This window comes from Castor canadensis, chromosome 15, assembly GCF_047511655.1.
Source record: "Castor canadensis chromosome 15, mCasCan1.hap1v2, whole genome shotgun sequence".
Classification (NCBI taxonomy): Eukaryota; Metazoa; Chordata; class Mammalia; order Rodentia; family Castoridae; genus Castor; species Castor canadensis.
In genome coordinates, this window is record NC_133400.1 from 71013068 (window position 1) to 71029745 (window position 16678).

The following is a 16678-nucleotide window of genomic DNA, read 5'->3' on the forward strand; positions in this document are numbered from 1 at the left end:
TAAGAGTTAAAATTAAGATTTTGACTGGATCACTAATACTCTCAACCAAATGAAAACTATGAGTTAAATTATGTGAGTCTGATTTGTATCAAATTGTTTATAATAGTGTGGCTTAATTTAATCATGATTACTTTACATAAATTCCTACTATTCTAATTTAATCCTTCAAACAACATAATCCACTAACAGTAACAAGTAATAAAAGCCGTATCATTTCTCATTAACCTTTTATTTTTAACTTAGTTTTACAATAAACAGAAAAGAAGCTGATCATTAAAAAAATATCATAGCTGTCAATTTAAAATTTAAAATGAGGTTATTGTTAAACAAAGCATTAACACTATACCCTATAATTACATCTTTACTTTTATATACAAGAACTGTGTGCAAAGTGCTTTTTGAACTATAAATTTTTAGAGTAAGATACAAACAGTTATCCTTGACTGCTTGTAATGAATTACAACTCTTTACATTTTTAATTCGCATTTTATTTATTTATAGAGTGAGAGAAAACCACCATTTTTAAAACAAATCCTGATCCACAGGTTAAAACTTTATTTCTACATAATTTAGTTACTTGCTTCATTTTTTTCTAAAGAAGTAGAGACAATTTTTTTAAAGTAAATATTAGTAGATTACTTTTAGACAGATGTACTTTAGTCAAGATGGGATTTCAAAAAATTAAAAACCATAAATTATAATGAAAGAAAAGGCATTTGGGAAAAGCAAATTGTATTCGCATACTTTTTTCTTCAAAGATGCACCCTGTATACTAGAAATGGATTAGCTCTCTGCCTCTTATTTAAAATATACTGAATATCTAAGGGTAAACCCAACATCATCCATACCAAGAATGCTTAACTGGGCGCTGGTGGCTCACACCTGTAATTTTAGTTACTCAAGAGGCAGAGATCAGGAGGATCGCGGTTCAAGGCCAGTCTGGGCAAATAGTTCATGAGACCCTATCTCAAAAACACCCATAACAAAAACAGGCTGGTAGAGCAGCTCAAGGTGTAGGCCGAGTTCAAGCCTCAGTACCACAAAAAAAAAAAAACAATAAAAAAAGAATGCTTAATTATTTGCTATAAAGCCTTTAAATCAAAGAAATTGTTACAGCACAAGGAACAACAAGGTGAGCAGGGAGTTGGGGAAGCTATCCAAGAAGGATGGTTTTCCAAATATGGTCTTTAAGGATCTTCCTTTCTATCTAAAGATGAGGGATGGGGCAAAGGGACTTAAATTTCCATTAGTCATACATGCCTTATATATATAGAAGCATATGGCCTGTAGCTTTCAAATCCTTCCAACCCCTTGTGAAGTAGGTACATACACATATAATACCCCGAAGGAAAAACTGAGGCACTAAGAGGTTAAGAGTTCGGTCAGTGTGGTTCACCAGTTGCAGAAAAGTGATTTTCAGATGTTTCCTTTTTTACCTTTGTAAAAACAGTATAAATAAGTTTTTATTTTATATTTCAAAGCACCCTATGAAGCAAACATTAGATATCCTCACTTAAAGAAGAATGATTACAAAGGAATAAAGTATATGATTGAATTAAAGTCTTATTTTTCATCTGCAGGTTCAGAATATACTTTTAAACCTATATTAGGCCCATTCTTTATCATTTCCATATGCAGATTACATCTGTTCTGTGAATCATTTGCAAAAACTAAGCCTAGGATAAAGAGCTCTGATTTTCAGTAACGACACCTGAATACCAAGTCTGAGTCAGGAATGTCCAAGAAGACTATGTGCAGTCTACAAAGTGAACATAACGAAGATTCTTCTACTAATTGTCATGGCAATTCGGTGACCAATGTAAAATCAACTTAACCTCATTTGAAATTCACTCTTGGTTTGCATTCTTACAAATCTGATCTCATGATCACAACTAAATCTTGGAAAAGCAGCTTATATTTCTCTACAGGAGATAATCATGTAAACATGTTACCAAACAATAATTATAATTTATGTCCATCAAGTTCAAGAGTAGAGAAGATCTATGTACGCTACTTTAACCTAGTTGAGATTGATTATTCAAGTATCAGCAATATTATTAGTCCTTAAAATGTTATCATTTGTGTAGTGCAAAAAATATATAAGTATTTATGTACACAAACCAAACTACTGGACAACAAAAAAGAAATCTAATCATCACAAACTAAGGTTTTCCTGTGAATTCCACAATTCATTTCAATCTTAGGTCATCCAGGTCCAGCAGTCTTCTTGGGTAAAATACCATTTTCTTCAGTTCAGTTTTCTTTAAAGAAAGTAAAAACCAATTTCCTGTGAGTATAAATGCAACCTGCATATGAAGCAAATCTTATAAAAGAATTCTCTAGATAACATAGTAACATTCAAATTCAAGATAAAACCATAAAATTTCAAATGGTCCTTATGAAATTACTTCATGAGTTAATCAAATACGGAAGAAATAATTGCAGATGCTGACATTATCAAGTTTTTATTTATTAATTCATTCATTAATTTACTTACGGTGCTGGAAACGAACCCAAGGCCTTATGCATGCTAGGCATGCACTCTACTAATAAGCTGTACTCCCAGCCCTCAAAGTGTTTTTGTTTTGTTTTGTTTTGTTTTGCAGTACTGGAGCTTGAACTCAAGAGCCTACACCTTGAGCCATTCCACCAGCTCTTTTTTGTGTTGGGTTTTTTCGAGATAGTGTCTCACAAACTATTTGCCCAAGCTGGCTTCGAACTGCAATCCTCCTGATCTCTGCCTCCTGAGTAGCTATGATTACAGGTGTGAGCCACTGATGCCTGGCTCTCAAAGAGTTTTTAATGATTTAAATTAATACTACTTCCCTTAGCTTCTACATTCTTTCTCTTTTCTAATTGGCTACCCTATAGTTAAGACTTGGAGGAATTACTTCCTAAGTTTATCAAAATGAAAAAGCCATAAAACAAAAAAAATTAACAACTCAGACTATTCATTGCACCAACGATTCAAAGATAAATGAATGATAAAAGCAGGTTCTTATCTCTTAAAATAGTTCAGAGACAGGGAAGGGAAAACAACCCAAAATACTGGAGATATATGTATATATAGAGAGATGTGTGTGTGTGTGTATAATTTTTTTAATGACACCAGAATGAGTGAGCAACCAAAAAAGGATAGACACAGAACACAACAATCACATGTCATCTGTGAAAGGTTCCATTACTGTATAATCTCTATCCTCTCTAACACTCAAGATGCCAAAATGCCTGAAACTCTCTGGTTACAGGTTCGTTCCTCTCTACAGAAACACTCTTATGCAACCCCTTGGGAGAAGCGTTATTTTAAATAATCAGGTCATTCCTTATGCTCTGTAGAAATCCTCTTATGCACACTTCTTTGGCATCAGTGACACTTTAAATAATCAGATCAATTTTCACTTAACAGAAGGTGATCCCTGGAGTAGGAAGAAAACAGGCCCCTGGAAGAAGAGAATTAAAATGGTTGACAAAGACCAGACAGATGTGGGTGGTTCTAAACCCAAAGGCCTGACATGTTAGCTGTGGGGAGCCCCAACATCTTGTAACACTTATCAAGAACTCCTGTGTAGAAGATTGCGACACAAAGTCCTTTGCAGATTTACAATAGGCCAGACAACTTGGTTTCAGAACCTTTACTCTTCATAATGTAATAGGATGATTTATTTATTATTTTCAAAACTTTAGAACTTTTTTCAAGCTTTTCTTTTTGTGTGTGTATGGGGGTGGGCAGCACTGAAGACTCTTTCCTCCTCCTCAGGCCCTTGGGCCTGACTTTTTATGTTAGTACCTTCTGATCCCTTAGCTAAAGAACATTCTTTCTGAGATCCTCCCCACTCCCAACCAGTTTTTATTTATTACCTTTTGACTAAAGGTTCAGTGTCCCCAAGGGAACGACATTATAGCAAATTTATGAATCTGGGCAGGCTGAGAAAGAAAAGTAGTTAGAAACATCCTTTTCTTCAAATTAACAGTTTAAGAGTGGTCTTTTGTCCTGGTACTTAGGAGTTCAAGACCAGCTCCCTCCAACCCCCAAGAAAAAGAGTCATCTCTAGATTTAACAAGTCTGCTTCCAGTAATTAACTTTGTTGTCATTGTGCATTACAATTTTTTTGTTTTTTGCAGTGCTGGGTATGGAACCCAGAGCCTCTCACATGCAACTGTACCACTGAGCTATACCTTGAGGCCCTAATGGTTCATTTTTTTTTCTTCTTTTTCTTTTGACACAGGGTCTCATTATGTAACCCAAGTTGGCCTGAAACTCTCTGTAGAGCATGGTGGCCCATGCCTCTAATCCCAGCTACTTTGGACAGAGGCAGGAGGACTAACTGTCCGAAGCCAGCTACAGGAAAGGTAGTAAGACCCTATCTCAAAAGCAAAATAAAAGCAAAAGGGCTGGGGGACATAGTTCAAGTAATAGAGCACATGTGTGGCTGTATAACACCTTGGGTTCAATCCCAGCACTGAAAAAAAAAAGTTCATTATGGAGACCAATCTATCCTTGAACTCTTTAACTCATAACTGTCCTGCCTCACTTTCCCAAGTGTTGGGATTACAGATGTGTATCATCATGCCTGGTTTAATGGTTAACTTTAATAGTGGAATAATCAGATTAATAACTGGACACGGCAGTAATCTGTTCAGGGTTTTTTTTAAGCCAATACTGGGGATGAAACCCAGGGCCTCATACATGCTAGGCAAGTACTCTGCCATTGAACTACATAAACAGGCCTTCTTTCTGAACAAGTCTGCAGGTATCATTCTTCATATCTCATACAGAGAGAATGTGTTCTAATCCCACTGCAGAATGATTGTGTACAAAATCTCTTTACTTTTAAAATTATACTGAATTGGTGGAGTGGCTCAACAGTAAGAGTGCCTGCCTAGCAAGCATAAGGCACTGAATTTAAATCCCAGTGCCAGGAAAAAATAATAATAATAAAATTATACTCCTCTATACTAGAAAAATATTAAACAACAAATGCCAAGTTCTAGACCTTTCTCTTTATGTGTAACACAGAGACCCTCTCTCATCCAAGTCATATACACTGCTCTCTAGTCTTCATTCCTTTAACTTAACTATATTAAAAATTACTTGGGCTGGCAGAGTGGCTCAGGCAGCAAGAACACCTGCCTTGCAAGCATGAGGCCCTGAGGGTCAAACCCCAGTGCCACCAAAAAAATTTTTTTAGAAATCCAATTTTTCTGTGACTGCTAAAGCAGAATAATTTGTTTTTAAGTCTTTAATGATAAGCTATTTCAACCTTAAGCATAAAACAAGTCTATTATTCTAATTTTGGCGTTTGTTCTATGCCAAATTTCTCTACCCTCCTATTCCTAACTTTCTGCAAAGGAAATGTGAAAGGAGTTTAGAGGGCTGGTGATATAGCTTCGTGATAGAGCACTTGTCCAGCATGTACAAGGTGTACAACCAGCATTATAAAAATTTTTTTTAAAAAATAATAAAAGCAAAAAAATAAAAAAGACTTTTTGAAACACACTGAAAAATAGTAAATGCCTATCTTAAAGTGTCCTTGTGTTATACTGCTTAAATCTAGCATTGCTACATATTGAGAAAAAGTTTGATACTTTTTTTCTTCCTATTAGCAGGGATATTAGAACTTAAATCACTGGACAAAACTATACCAAACCATCATGGAAGAAATTTAGAATATATAAAAGGGGAAAAGAAACTATTTAAATTAAGGTCTAACAACTAAAGTAACACAAATGGTTTTAAAAAGGGATAAATACAGGCTGGGGTATAGCTCAGTGGTAGAGTGCTTGCCTTGCATGCACCATGCCCTGGATTCCATCCCAGGCATCAAGAAGAAAAAATAAAAAGGGATAAATCATTACTAAGAAAGCAATTTATGCTTTTGAAACTGTATTAAAGTTTTACAAGTAGGCAGATATAATCAAAGAAAATGTACCAGAAATTTAATTAGTTCACTCATGAATATAAACCAAAGTGACTGAAATGATTCACTCATTGTCATATGCATTTCAGTCTACTGTAAAGCATTAACTGGAGCACTTAAGAGTGCTGCTAATCCCTTTTATGTAAGAGAAGTTATTAAACATAATCATTAGAAACTTGGGTTCTGCTGGTGGGAATGTAAACTAGTGCAACCACTCTGGAAAAAAATTTGGAGGCTTCTTAAAAATCTAAACATAGATCTACCATATGATCCATCAATACCACTCTTGGGGATATACCCAAAAGAATGGGACTCAGGTTACTCCAGAGGCACCTGCACACCCATGTTTATTGCAGCACTATTTACAATAGCCAAGTTATGGAAACAGCAAAGATGCCCCACCACTGACAAATGGGATTAAGAAAATGTGGTATTTATACACAATGGAATGTTATGCAGCCATGAAGAAGAATGAAATCTTATCATTTGCAGGTAAATGGACAGAACTGGAGAACATCATTCTGAGTGAGGTTAGCCTGGCCCAAAAGACCAAAACTCGTATGTTCTCCCTCATATGCGGACATTAGATCAAGGGTAAATGTAACAAGGGGACTGGACTTTGATCACATGATAAAGTGAGAGCACACAAGTGAGGTATGAGGATAGGTAAGACACCTAAAAAACTAGATAGCATTTGTTGCCCTCAACGCAGAGAAACTAATGCAGATACTTTAAAGTGACTGAGGCCAATAGGAGAAAGGGAACAGGAACTAGAGAAAAGGTTAGTTCGAGAAGAATTAACTTAGAAGGTAACACACATGTACAGGAAAGCAACGCGAGTAAACTCCCTGTATAGCTATCCTTATCTCAACTAGCAAAAACCCTTGGTCCTTCCTATTATTGCTTATACTCTCTCTTCAACAAAATTAGAGATAAGAGCAAAATAGTTTCTGTCTGGAAGCAAGGGGATAGGAGGGGAGGAGTGGTTCAGGGAGAGGGTGGGGGGAAGGGGGGAGAAATGACCCAAACATTGTATGCACATATGAATAAAATTTTAAAAAAAGTAAAAAAAAAAAAAAAACTTGGGTTCTTTGGTAAAGGAAAACCATACCTGTAAAAATATTCAGACTTACAGATTTTTGAGTATGTGTGTTATGTCTATTGCATATTATTATCAAATGCTCTATTGCTTTTCCCTATTTGTTGCTACTTAATGGGAGATGGTGATGAGACACTGAACACATAATCAGTGAGGCCACCAGTGACATACTGAACTATCTGCTCACTCATTCATGAAATGTAATTCAGTTTGCATAGTATCCAAAAAAGAAAGCTTTTTTGGATTTGAAATGAATTTCCTTGAACACAAGGGTTCTGGCCTCAGGATGCTCATAATGTAGATAGACTCAAGGCACTTACAGGGACTTCAGTTCATTATTCTCATACCTATTTAACTTCTCTCCTATCAACCCAAGATGGAATTCTGTTCTTCTTATTAATTAAAGTAATTCCTAAATCTAGAGATAGTCATCCACTGGACTGAAATTTTTTCTGAACTGTCAAATGTCTGTATTTCAGAAGTACATAGAAAACAAGCAGGCAGTATTTGTTTATCTCTTCATTATCCTTTATTGCTTAATCACAGCACTGTTTTTTCATAGGCCATGAAACTTAAGAAGTATACGGTCATTTGCTTGTTACACAAATTAAAGATGTAAAATCCATCAGATGCTCTCAAGTGAAAAAAATTTTAAAGTCTAGTAAGTGCCTAGAATACTACCAGATATCATTTCCAAGGATGTTTGAGTCTCAACATCAGTAAAGAATATTCAGCATGAAATATGTATCTATAAAATGGACCTATCCCCTTAAATGCTGCTTGAAAGCTCTGTCTACTATAGGTTAGATGAGTTCATATGCCATTTCAAGTTACAAACCTATAGTATTACCTTCTTCTTCTTTGATAATATAAATGCACCAACCACTGAGCAATAAAAGGCCATATAATAGCAAAAGTTAATGCACCAGGAGACATCTCAAAGGGCCACCAAGATGGTCTCTGAGAAAATAAAATAAGCTTGCCATTAATATTAAATATTGCATGTAGAAACTTAAAAATATATTTAATTCATACTTTTGAAAATATAAACTAATAACAAATCTCACTCTTAATAAACAGAAGGGATATTCTTCATTCAGTAAGCAGACTTTCAGGAGTTCCAATGTTAAAAAAACAAACCCCAAAATACTTTTTAACTCCAATGCTGTAAAGGGTAGATTTCATTTGAAATGCTAAAGTATCTCATATAACCTAAGAGTATTGTAACTTATTTTAAATCCTGACACTTAGTTTTAAGAAAACAATTTCTTACCTGTGAAGAGGACTGATTACTAGTCTGCAATGTTGATGATTTTGCCTGTGAATACAGATGAAAGTGACTTAGCCTTCACAATATGAAAAAAAAAAAAGAGTAATTTTTCTATGTCCTCCCTTTTTAAAAAAAAAAAAAGTTTAAAATATTATTCTGTATTTCTGTGCTACATTTTGGCTTTCTTAAAACCCATACTGACCAAAGAACAAGGTCCCTAAAACAGTGAGCTAAACAGATACCACTAATACTTTATATTTTACATTCAAATGATATGATATTATCAAAATAGAATCTCAAATCAAGCTAAACTCTTCTTTTTTTCTGTTTTGGTTTTTTTTTTTTTTTTTTTAGTTTTTTGAGACAGAGTCTTGCTAGTACAAGCTGGCCTCATTTATTTGATTGCTAGATTAAAACAAAGGATTACCTTTTGGGGGCAGTGTTGGGGATCTAACACAGGGTCTTAACATACTAGGCAAATGCTCTATCACTGAGCACCCCTAGGCTCCACTTTTTAAAAAATTCATTTTAAAAGAAAAAATTTCATATAATACAGGTTGAAGAAGCCTAACACAAAAATCTGAAATCCACAATGTTCCAAAATCTGAAATACTGTGTGTTTTTTGAGTGCTGACATGGCACTTGAAAGGGTCTGGCACAGTGTCACACACCTCTAATACCAGCTACATGGAAGGCTGGGTCCAGACAAAAAGTATGAAACCTATTTGAAAATTAAAGTAAAGCAAAAAGGACTAGAAGTGTGGCTCAAGTGATCAAGTGATAGAGCTCTTGTTTAGCAAATATAAGGCCCTGAGTTCAAACCTCAATTGCTGCCAAAAATTAAGTTTTGAATTTTGGAGCATTTCCAATTTTGGATTTTCAAATTAGGCATGCTCAATTGGTAAAATCTATTTAAACATTAAAAGAAAAAAGTCCTCCCAAAACTGGAACACTTCTGGTCCCAAGCATTTTTTTTTTAATTTTTTTCTTCTGAGACAAAGTCTTGCTATGTAGTCCAGGCTGGCCTCAAACACACTGGTCCTCCTGTTTCAGCCTCCAAAGGCATGTGCTAACACACCTAGCTGGTCCCCACATTTCAAATAAGGGATACTCAACCTGAAATAATCATTGCAAAAGAAATATAAAGGAAAAAAATTATTGAAATCAGGCCCTCTCTAAGGCTATGAGCCTCCTGCAGGAAGGAACCAAGTTGTCTTATCATTACTTTTGTCACTAGTGTCATTGTTAATGAGTCATCGTCATTATCATCTCATATTGACAATACTTCATGGTTTATTATGTCCTAAGCATTTTACTTAATCCTCTTAAGAAGCTATCAGGTACACAGTATTAATATTCTCATGGAGCAAAGGAAGCTGAGAACTTCAGTACCTGACTTGAGGTCACATAGTTAAGCAGTAGAGCCGGAATTTACTGATAAAATGGCTCAAGCGGTAGAATACCTGCCTATAGAGCCAGGATGTGAACCCAAATAGTTTACTCCAAGATCTGCTATACTATTGTTATCTCTTGCTTCATTTTTGCATCCTTTGCCTAGAAAATGATCTGGTATATGGCCATTCAATAAATATTTGTTGAGTAAATAAATCTACGGAAACATTTTACAAAAAATAATATTCTTCACTCATCTCTCTGTGGTGGAAAGTATATTACATAAGAAATCAAGGGTGGTATGGGCGGCAGTGGCCCAAACAATGTATACATATGTGAGTAAATGTAAAAACGGTAAAAAAAGAAAGATATCAAGAGACTTTATTACAGACCTTATTTTCAGTATCTTAGCTTCTTCCTCTTCTAAAAAAGGATGCTGGACTAAGACTCCTTCAGTTCTACAATTTATGACCATTCTACTATCATTTTTTTGCAGGAGGGCAATACTAGGTATTGAATTTTGCTAAGTGAGCACTCTACCACCTGAGCCACACCCTGAGTCCATCAATTTATTTCTTGTATGAGTCATTCAAGCAAATTATGCAAATTTTAAAAGCCCCTATCATGTCAAAATCTTTTCTTTTCTTTTATCTCTGCTGCTGGGATCAAGCCCAGGGCCTCCCACATGCTAATCACACACTCTATAGCTTAGACCCCAGTCATTTTCGTTGTTGTTGTTAAAACATACATCTATATTTGCTATATGCAACTTCTGACTTTGTGTGCTCTAAAAAAGATTACAAAATATTTGTAACATTTCTATTTTGAACATAAGCAGTGACTCTGCACTAAAAAATAGTTATCTGATTCAAATATAAATACATAGTTTCAAAAGGTACAAAATGAAAAATATACAAAATGCAAATGCAACTATAACCAAAACTTGGCATAAGGGAATTCTCTGTGGTGATGGCCCCATTTCAATATGAGAGAGAAAACATTAGGCAAGAAGCCTATTTACGACTCAGGACACTGGGAAGTGATTGGTGTACACATGTCGAGTTAAAGTTCCCAAGGAATCTGATCTTAAGAAAGATAATACCATGCTGGGGTTGTAGCTCAAGTGGTAATGTAACTGCCTAGCAAGTGTTAAGACCCTGAATTTAAACCTGATATTGGAAGGAAAAAAAAGAAAGAAAAGGAAAAATATACCATATAGGGGAAACTGTTAATTTTTCTAAACCAGACACAGATCAGTCAATTTCAATGTTTTTCTTCTAGACTGAATGTTTCAGAAATCATCTCTAATTAAGTGTTCATAAAAATGTACAAAATGCTGAAAAGGACAGGGATGATTGTGTATAAATTGAATAAGATTATCTTCTGAATGATATCTGACAAATTCTCTAATAGCTTTATCTCACACTGTGGGAAAAGTCAAGTATCTCTTATATCAGGGAATACTCTCCTCATGTAGTATCCAAGAAGACTACAACTCAAATATGGAATGATAATTAAAGGATGCATTCATATTGGATGCATGTAGTTGACTCTTTTAAAGCTGCTTTGGAGCTTGTCTATAAATGGATTCATGCAATGTAACTCTGATAGGTTGGGAGAATTAAGCAGCTCCAAAGTCATTAACTATGATCAAGGTGAGATTAAAAATGAAGTGAAGATCCTGTTCTAACGTGGAGGGTCACACTGCCCACCATGCGGGTCTATGCAAAGCAACATTACTCACTGGTGGTGCTGTACTGATTTCATTATTGGCTATCTATCTTTCCACTCTGTTATACCCATCTCCATTGCAATCCCTTTCATGCTTAGTAGGAAGCAGTGCTGAATAGCAATAAAGTCTGCACTGGGGTTAGATTTGAATCACATTTTTTGAGAAAGGTTTGATATTATGTAATGTTTTCGAAGCTAGGTCAATCAGGCCGATAGTCTCTTTCTTTTAAATTTTATTTATTTATTTTTTATTCATATGTGCATACTATGTTTAGGTCATTTCTCCCTGATTGTGTCTTTATTCTCTCCAACCAACATTACTTAAGGAGGGACAAGTCAATAGACAAACAGGAAAGATCAATAGTAACCATTCGAAACCTTGGCAGCTGGGTCCAAGGCTTATTACAGGACAGTCAAAATTGTGAAACAAATTGAACTGTCTCTTCCTATAAACACTTTCCCTTTCTTTTAGTACTTCCTCCAGAGGTAACTGCCAATTGTATTCACCACAGAAAGACCACTAACCTAGGAAACAGGATGTTTAAGTTTTGCTTGAGTTTTTTACAACTGACTAACTGAACTGCCTTTTTTTTTCTTTTTCCTTTTTCCAGTGCTGAGGATCAACCCAAGGCCTTACACTATACATGTGAGGCAAGAAATCTACCACTGAGCTCTATCCCCAGTCCTTTTGAAATTTTATATTTTGAGGGTTTTGCTAAAGTTGCCCAGACTGGCGTCAAATTCACTAAAAGCAGGCCTTTAACTTGTAATCTTCCTGCACCAACCCCTGGAATATCTGGGGTTACAAGCACACATCACTATGCCCAGCTCAAAAGAATGACTTTTAATGATGGATTGTTAGCAATTAGTAAAGGCTTCTTTATTAGTTTTTCAAACTGCAGTGTTCAGCAACAATTGTTCTTCTAATACCAGGTACCCAACCCTTACCTCCAATGTAGTACTGCTAAATTTTACACTCTGAATAGAAAGCATTCTATTTTAAGCTTTTAGGTTTTTTCTTAAGCAGTATTTTCAAAAGTAGGTCCTTTTTTATTATTTTTGTTGTTTTTATTATTTTATTATTTTTATTGTTTATAAAAATCCCTACAATTTGTGGTCTCTGTAAATCTGTGCAGCACAGATTACACACTGCTTTACATCAAGTAGAAGACAGTCAGAAGCTTACCTGTGAAGCAGTTAGTGTTTCCAGTTTATGAAGTCTCTGAAGGACGTTCTGCATGTCCTCCTGCAATCTCATGAGCACTAGAGCAATCTGCTCATTGAGGGTGCCTCTTGACCCTCTGTCTGAGCCCCAACGTTCTCCATCACCTCCACTTCCCATTTGCCGACCCTTGGTTCCTTCACTCAAATGTGGCATTCTGTGCCCTATTTTAAGAGAGTGACATAAGTTAGCTTTAAATAAAATTTGTGAAAGTACAAACTGTGTTTGATTCATTTTCCTGTTATTCCTTTGAGATCTAAATGTTCAAAGTATATCAGAGCAATGAAGGAAGTACATAAATAAACTCTTGGGATAAAAGAAATAAGTATATAAACTTCTATTTTTTACCTTTATTTATTTATATATTTTGTGGTGGTACTGGGATTTGAACTCAGGGCTTTGTGCTTCCTAGGCAGGTGCTCTACCACTTGAGCCACTCTACCAGCCCAAAAAACTTCTATTTATAGTAATATACTCTTAAGTTTTTTCATGAAGGTTCTGTATATAATATACTAGCACATGGTTGTATGTATGTAATTCACAAATAACATACATGTTCAGAATGCATGCTGAAAATTTCTTGATGACTGCTTCTTTAGAGTACTACATAACTTTTTGGTCATTTTTTTCTTTCATTACATTGTAAGACTCACAAAAGGTTTTTCTTATTATAAAGTGCATACTCCTTATAGGCATTGAAAAGAACTGCAATCCTCCTATTTGGGCTTATCTGTATTAGCTAGGATGACAGCCACTGGTTGAGATGGCGTCTTGCAAACTTTTTGCCTGGGCTGGCCAAAAACCATGATTCTCCCAATGTCTGCCTCTCAAGTAGGTTTTCTTTTTTCTCTTTTTGAGACAGGGTCTTACTAAATGTTACCCAGACTGGTCTTAAACTCCTGGGCTCAAGCAATTCTCCCACCTCAGTCTCCTGGGTGCTGGAATTACAGTAGTCTACCACTATACCCAGATGTTTCTACTTTTTGAAATTTTTGAAATCATGTGTGGTTCTTTTCTGATTAATAAAAAAGGTTTAAAGGCTTTTCTGGGGGGATACTGGGTTTGAACTTAGGGCTTTGCGTTTATGGAGCAGGCACTCTACCACTTGAGTCACACTGCTCTTGACCTATGTTGGGATTACATCCTAATAGTCCCATCATAAGTTGAAAGTCTCATAAGTTAAAAACACATTTAATAAACCTAACCTAGGATTGGGGTTGTGGCTCAAGTGGTAGATAGAATACCTGCTTAACAAGCATAAGGCTGAGTTCAAACCCTAGTATTGCCAAAAAAAAAATTAATTAAAAATAAATAAACCTAAGCCACCTAACATCATGGCTTAGCAACATAGTATACTGTAGAGAACCAGTCATTTGCCCTCTTGATTACATGGATGACTGGGAGCTGCAGCTTGCTGCCACTACTCAGTAAGAGACTATTTTGCCATATATTGTTAGGCTGGAAAAGGTCAAAATTAAAAACTTGAAGATTTCTATTGAATGCATAGATCCTACTTATGATTTTCAACTTTATGATGATACAGAAGTATACCCATATAGCCGTTGAGTTTTTTATTCTCAATATAGTTTTCAGTAAATTAAATGGGCATTTAATCCTTATTATAAAGTAGGCTTTGTTTTAGTTGATTTTGACCTAATGGAGGCTAATATAAGTGTTCTGAGTATACTCAAGGTAGGAATGGCTAAGTTATGATATTTAGAAGGTGAGGTATACTAAATGCACATTCTACTTGCAATATTCTCAAATTATAATGGATTTATTGGGATGTAAGTCCACTGCAAATTAAGGAGCATCTGTTCAAAGGGTTACTATAAGCCATAACTTTTTCTTTTTTTTGGTGGGAGAGATTGAACTCAGGGACTCCTGCATATATGCTCTATGACTAATCTACACCTCTAGCCCTACATTATAATTTTAAGTAATACTCTTTAATTTTTTCTTTTTCTTAATTCTCTGTTTTTGACAGCATCTATTCATTTATTTGTTTCTTACCAGAAACAATTATGATGAATATATTTCCCTTTTTCCTCCCACCCATCTCTATTCTATCATCTGACCCCATCGCTATTTTTAACGTTTATATTGTTAAATGTTCTTTCAGTCCTATGACTTAATTTGTTAGCTTTAAATGATCTCTTTTGACCAAAGTGGGGAAATGTGGAAAAGATAAAGAATTCAAACTTACCCCTACATGGGGAAAAAAGAGGCAGAGCATAATTAAGGCAGTCAGTGATTGTTCAGAGGGAAAATTGAAAATAAATTTGGTTACTTCAAAAATTGTATAGAAGATTAGAAACAGAAATGTTTTTACTGATACTTTCAGAGAACAAACTTCTATGCCTGAGGAGTTAAAGGAGAGAACTAGACATGAAGAAAAAATGGCAGATGTTGGCAATTTTAACTTTACAAATAATCACTGCACATTGAATGTCTTAGTGTCTCTGCTATGTAGACTGTTTCCATTTTGTCAATTTGCCTATAAAGGTAGTGTAGCATGCGGGAGGTAATACATACCTCTCCCTCTTCTAACATTAGAGAACTCCTCACTTTCTCCACCTTGCTTCTCATGGTGTGGTGCTCCACTGTCATTTCTGCCATCTTCTCCTCCATGCTTTACTTCACCTTTTCCTTCAACTGCTACCATCTGCATATTCCCTATGTTGCCATTTCCAGGAGATACTTGAACATCTTTAGGAAAACGAGAATTTTCCAAGTGCTGATTGGAACGACTAGCCAAGTAATATTGAAATGGTCCATTGTTTGGTGCAAAGCTGTCTAAAGACTATAAATTTAAAATGAGACTTAGTTAAAAAGTGAATATAAATTATATACCACAAAGTTTGCATGGTAATAATACTGTTTTTCTAAAATGATTCTTTCATGTTATTGTGGGAAATGTTCTTTTTGTAATAAATTTCCTCAATTCATATTTAGCTTCCTATACATAGGAAAGAGATGGGATAGAAATGGTTTAATCCATGAGCAAAAACCTGAGAAGTTTGGCAGTGAATTGATTTCATGGGCTAGTCATTCATTCAAGAAACACATAACTTTCTATGCTTATCTTAATTACTATACTAAACTCAAGGGATACTATGAAGAAAGAGATAGGATCCTCCCTACAAACAGCTGGCAGCCTTATAAGGGAGTTAGAGAAGATCCCTATGATGTCATTTGAAAAAAGACACACAAAGGATACTGTAGGAGCTCATCAAATAGGTACCTAACCCATACTGGGATTGCGTGGAGACGTGGTTAAGACAGGCTTCCTGGAAAAAAATGATATAAACTATGACTTGAAAAACAAATGAGTATAAGCCAAGTCAGAGTTATCATAATAGGGCTGAAGGTGTGGCTTAAATGGTAGTGTCTGCCTAGCAAGCACAAGGCCCTGAGTGCAAACCTCAACACCATCAAAAAAAAAAAAAAAAAAGGTGTTATAATAGTGACAGCATGAGCCAATAAAACATCTGGCACAGAGGAAAGTCTCTGGGGCTAGACAGTTAATAAAGTAACAGGAAATATAAAGTTTCCTTTCAAATTGGCAACAGAATGGTGTTGGCATGAATGACAGAACTCTAATTGAACTAAATGAATGTAATAAATGGATACAATTAACAAAAAGTCTGACTCTGACAGGAAGGAGGGAGATAGGACAACAAAGGGCATTACAAGGTTAAAGAAGCACTTTCCTTCAAAGATGAAGAGATATGAACACATTTATAGCTTAAGAAGAAAGAAGCAGAGGACAGACAATGGTTAGGGATAGTCTGCAGAGGGTAAAAAAGATGAAGGCCCCCAGAGAAGTGGGGAGTAAAGTAGAGAAACTGGCCTTAAAAGAAAATGTGTTATCAACTGAGGGGGGAAAGAAAGGTATCAAGCACTGAACAGGAATAGCTTATAGTCAGTAAACAAAAGAAGTATCAAGGTATGAAGTTCGAGGAGCAAGAACCTATTGGAGTCTAGCTTTTTAGCATAGTAGATGACAAAATTACTAGATGAAAACAAAAGAAAAGGTGGGATGG

The 16678-nt window shown here is 35.5% G+C and overlaps 1 protein-coding gene across 6 annotated transcripts in view; it reads right to left on the bottom strand.

The window, feature by feature from the left end:
- Positions 1-208: 208 nt before the first annotated feature.
- Acbd5 (acyl-CoA binding domain containing 5) overlaps positions 209-16678 on the bottom strand; it is a 43996-nt gene continuing 27526 nt past the window's right edge. For 5 of the 6 annotated variants that reach the window (XM_074056457.1, XM_074056455.1, XM_074056454.1 and 2 more), the window contains 5 exons: positions 15168-15435; positions 12597-12796; positions 8291-8335; positions 7868-7977; positions 209-2261 (listed from right to left, as the gene is read on the bottom strand). In XM_074056457.1, the coding sequence (XP_073912558.1) occupies positions 2249-2261; positions 7868-7977; positions 8291-8335; positions 12597-12796; positions 15168-15435 (636 nt within the window). In that variant the 3' untranslated portion in view covers positions 209-2248. The remainder of the gene's footprint in view (positions 2262-7867; positions 7978-8290; positions 8336-12596; positions 12797-15167; positions 15436-16678) is intronic. The other variant, XM_074056456.1, reaches the window with a different exon arrangement.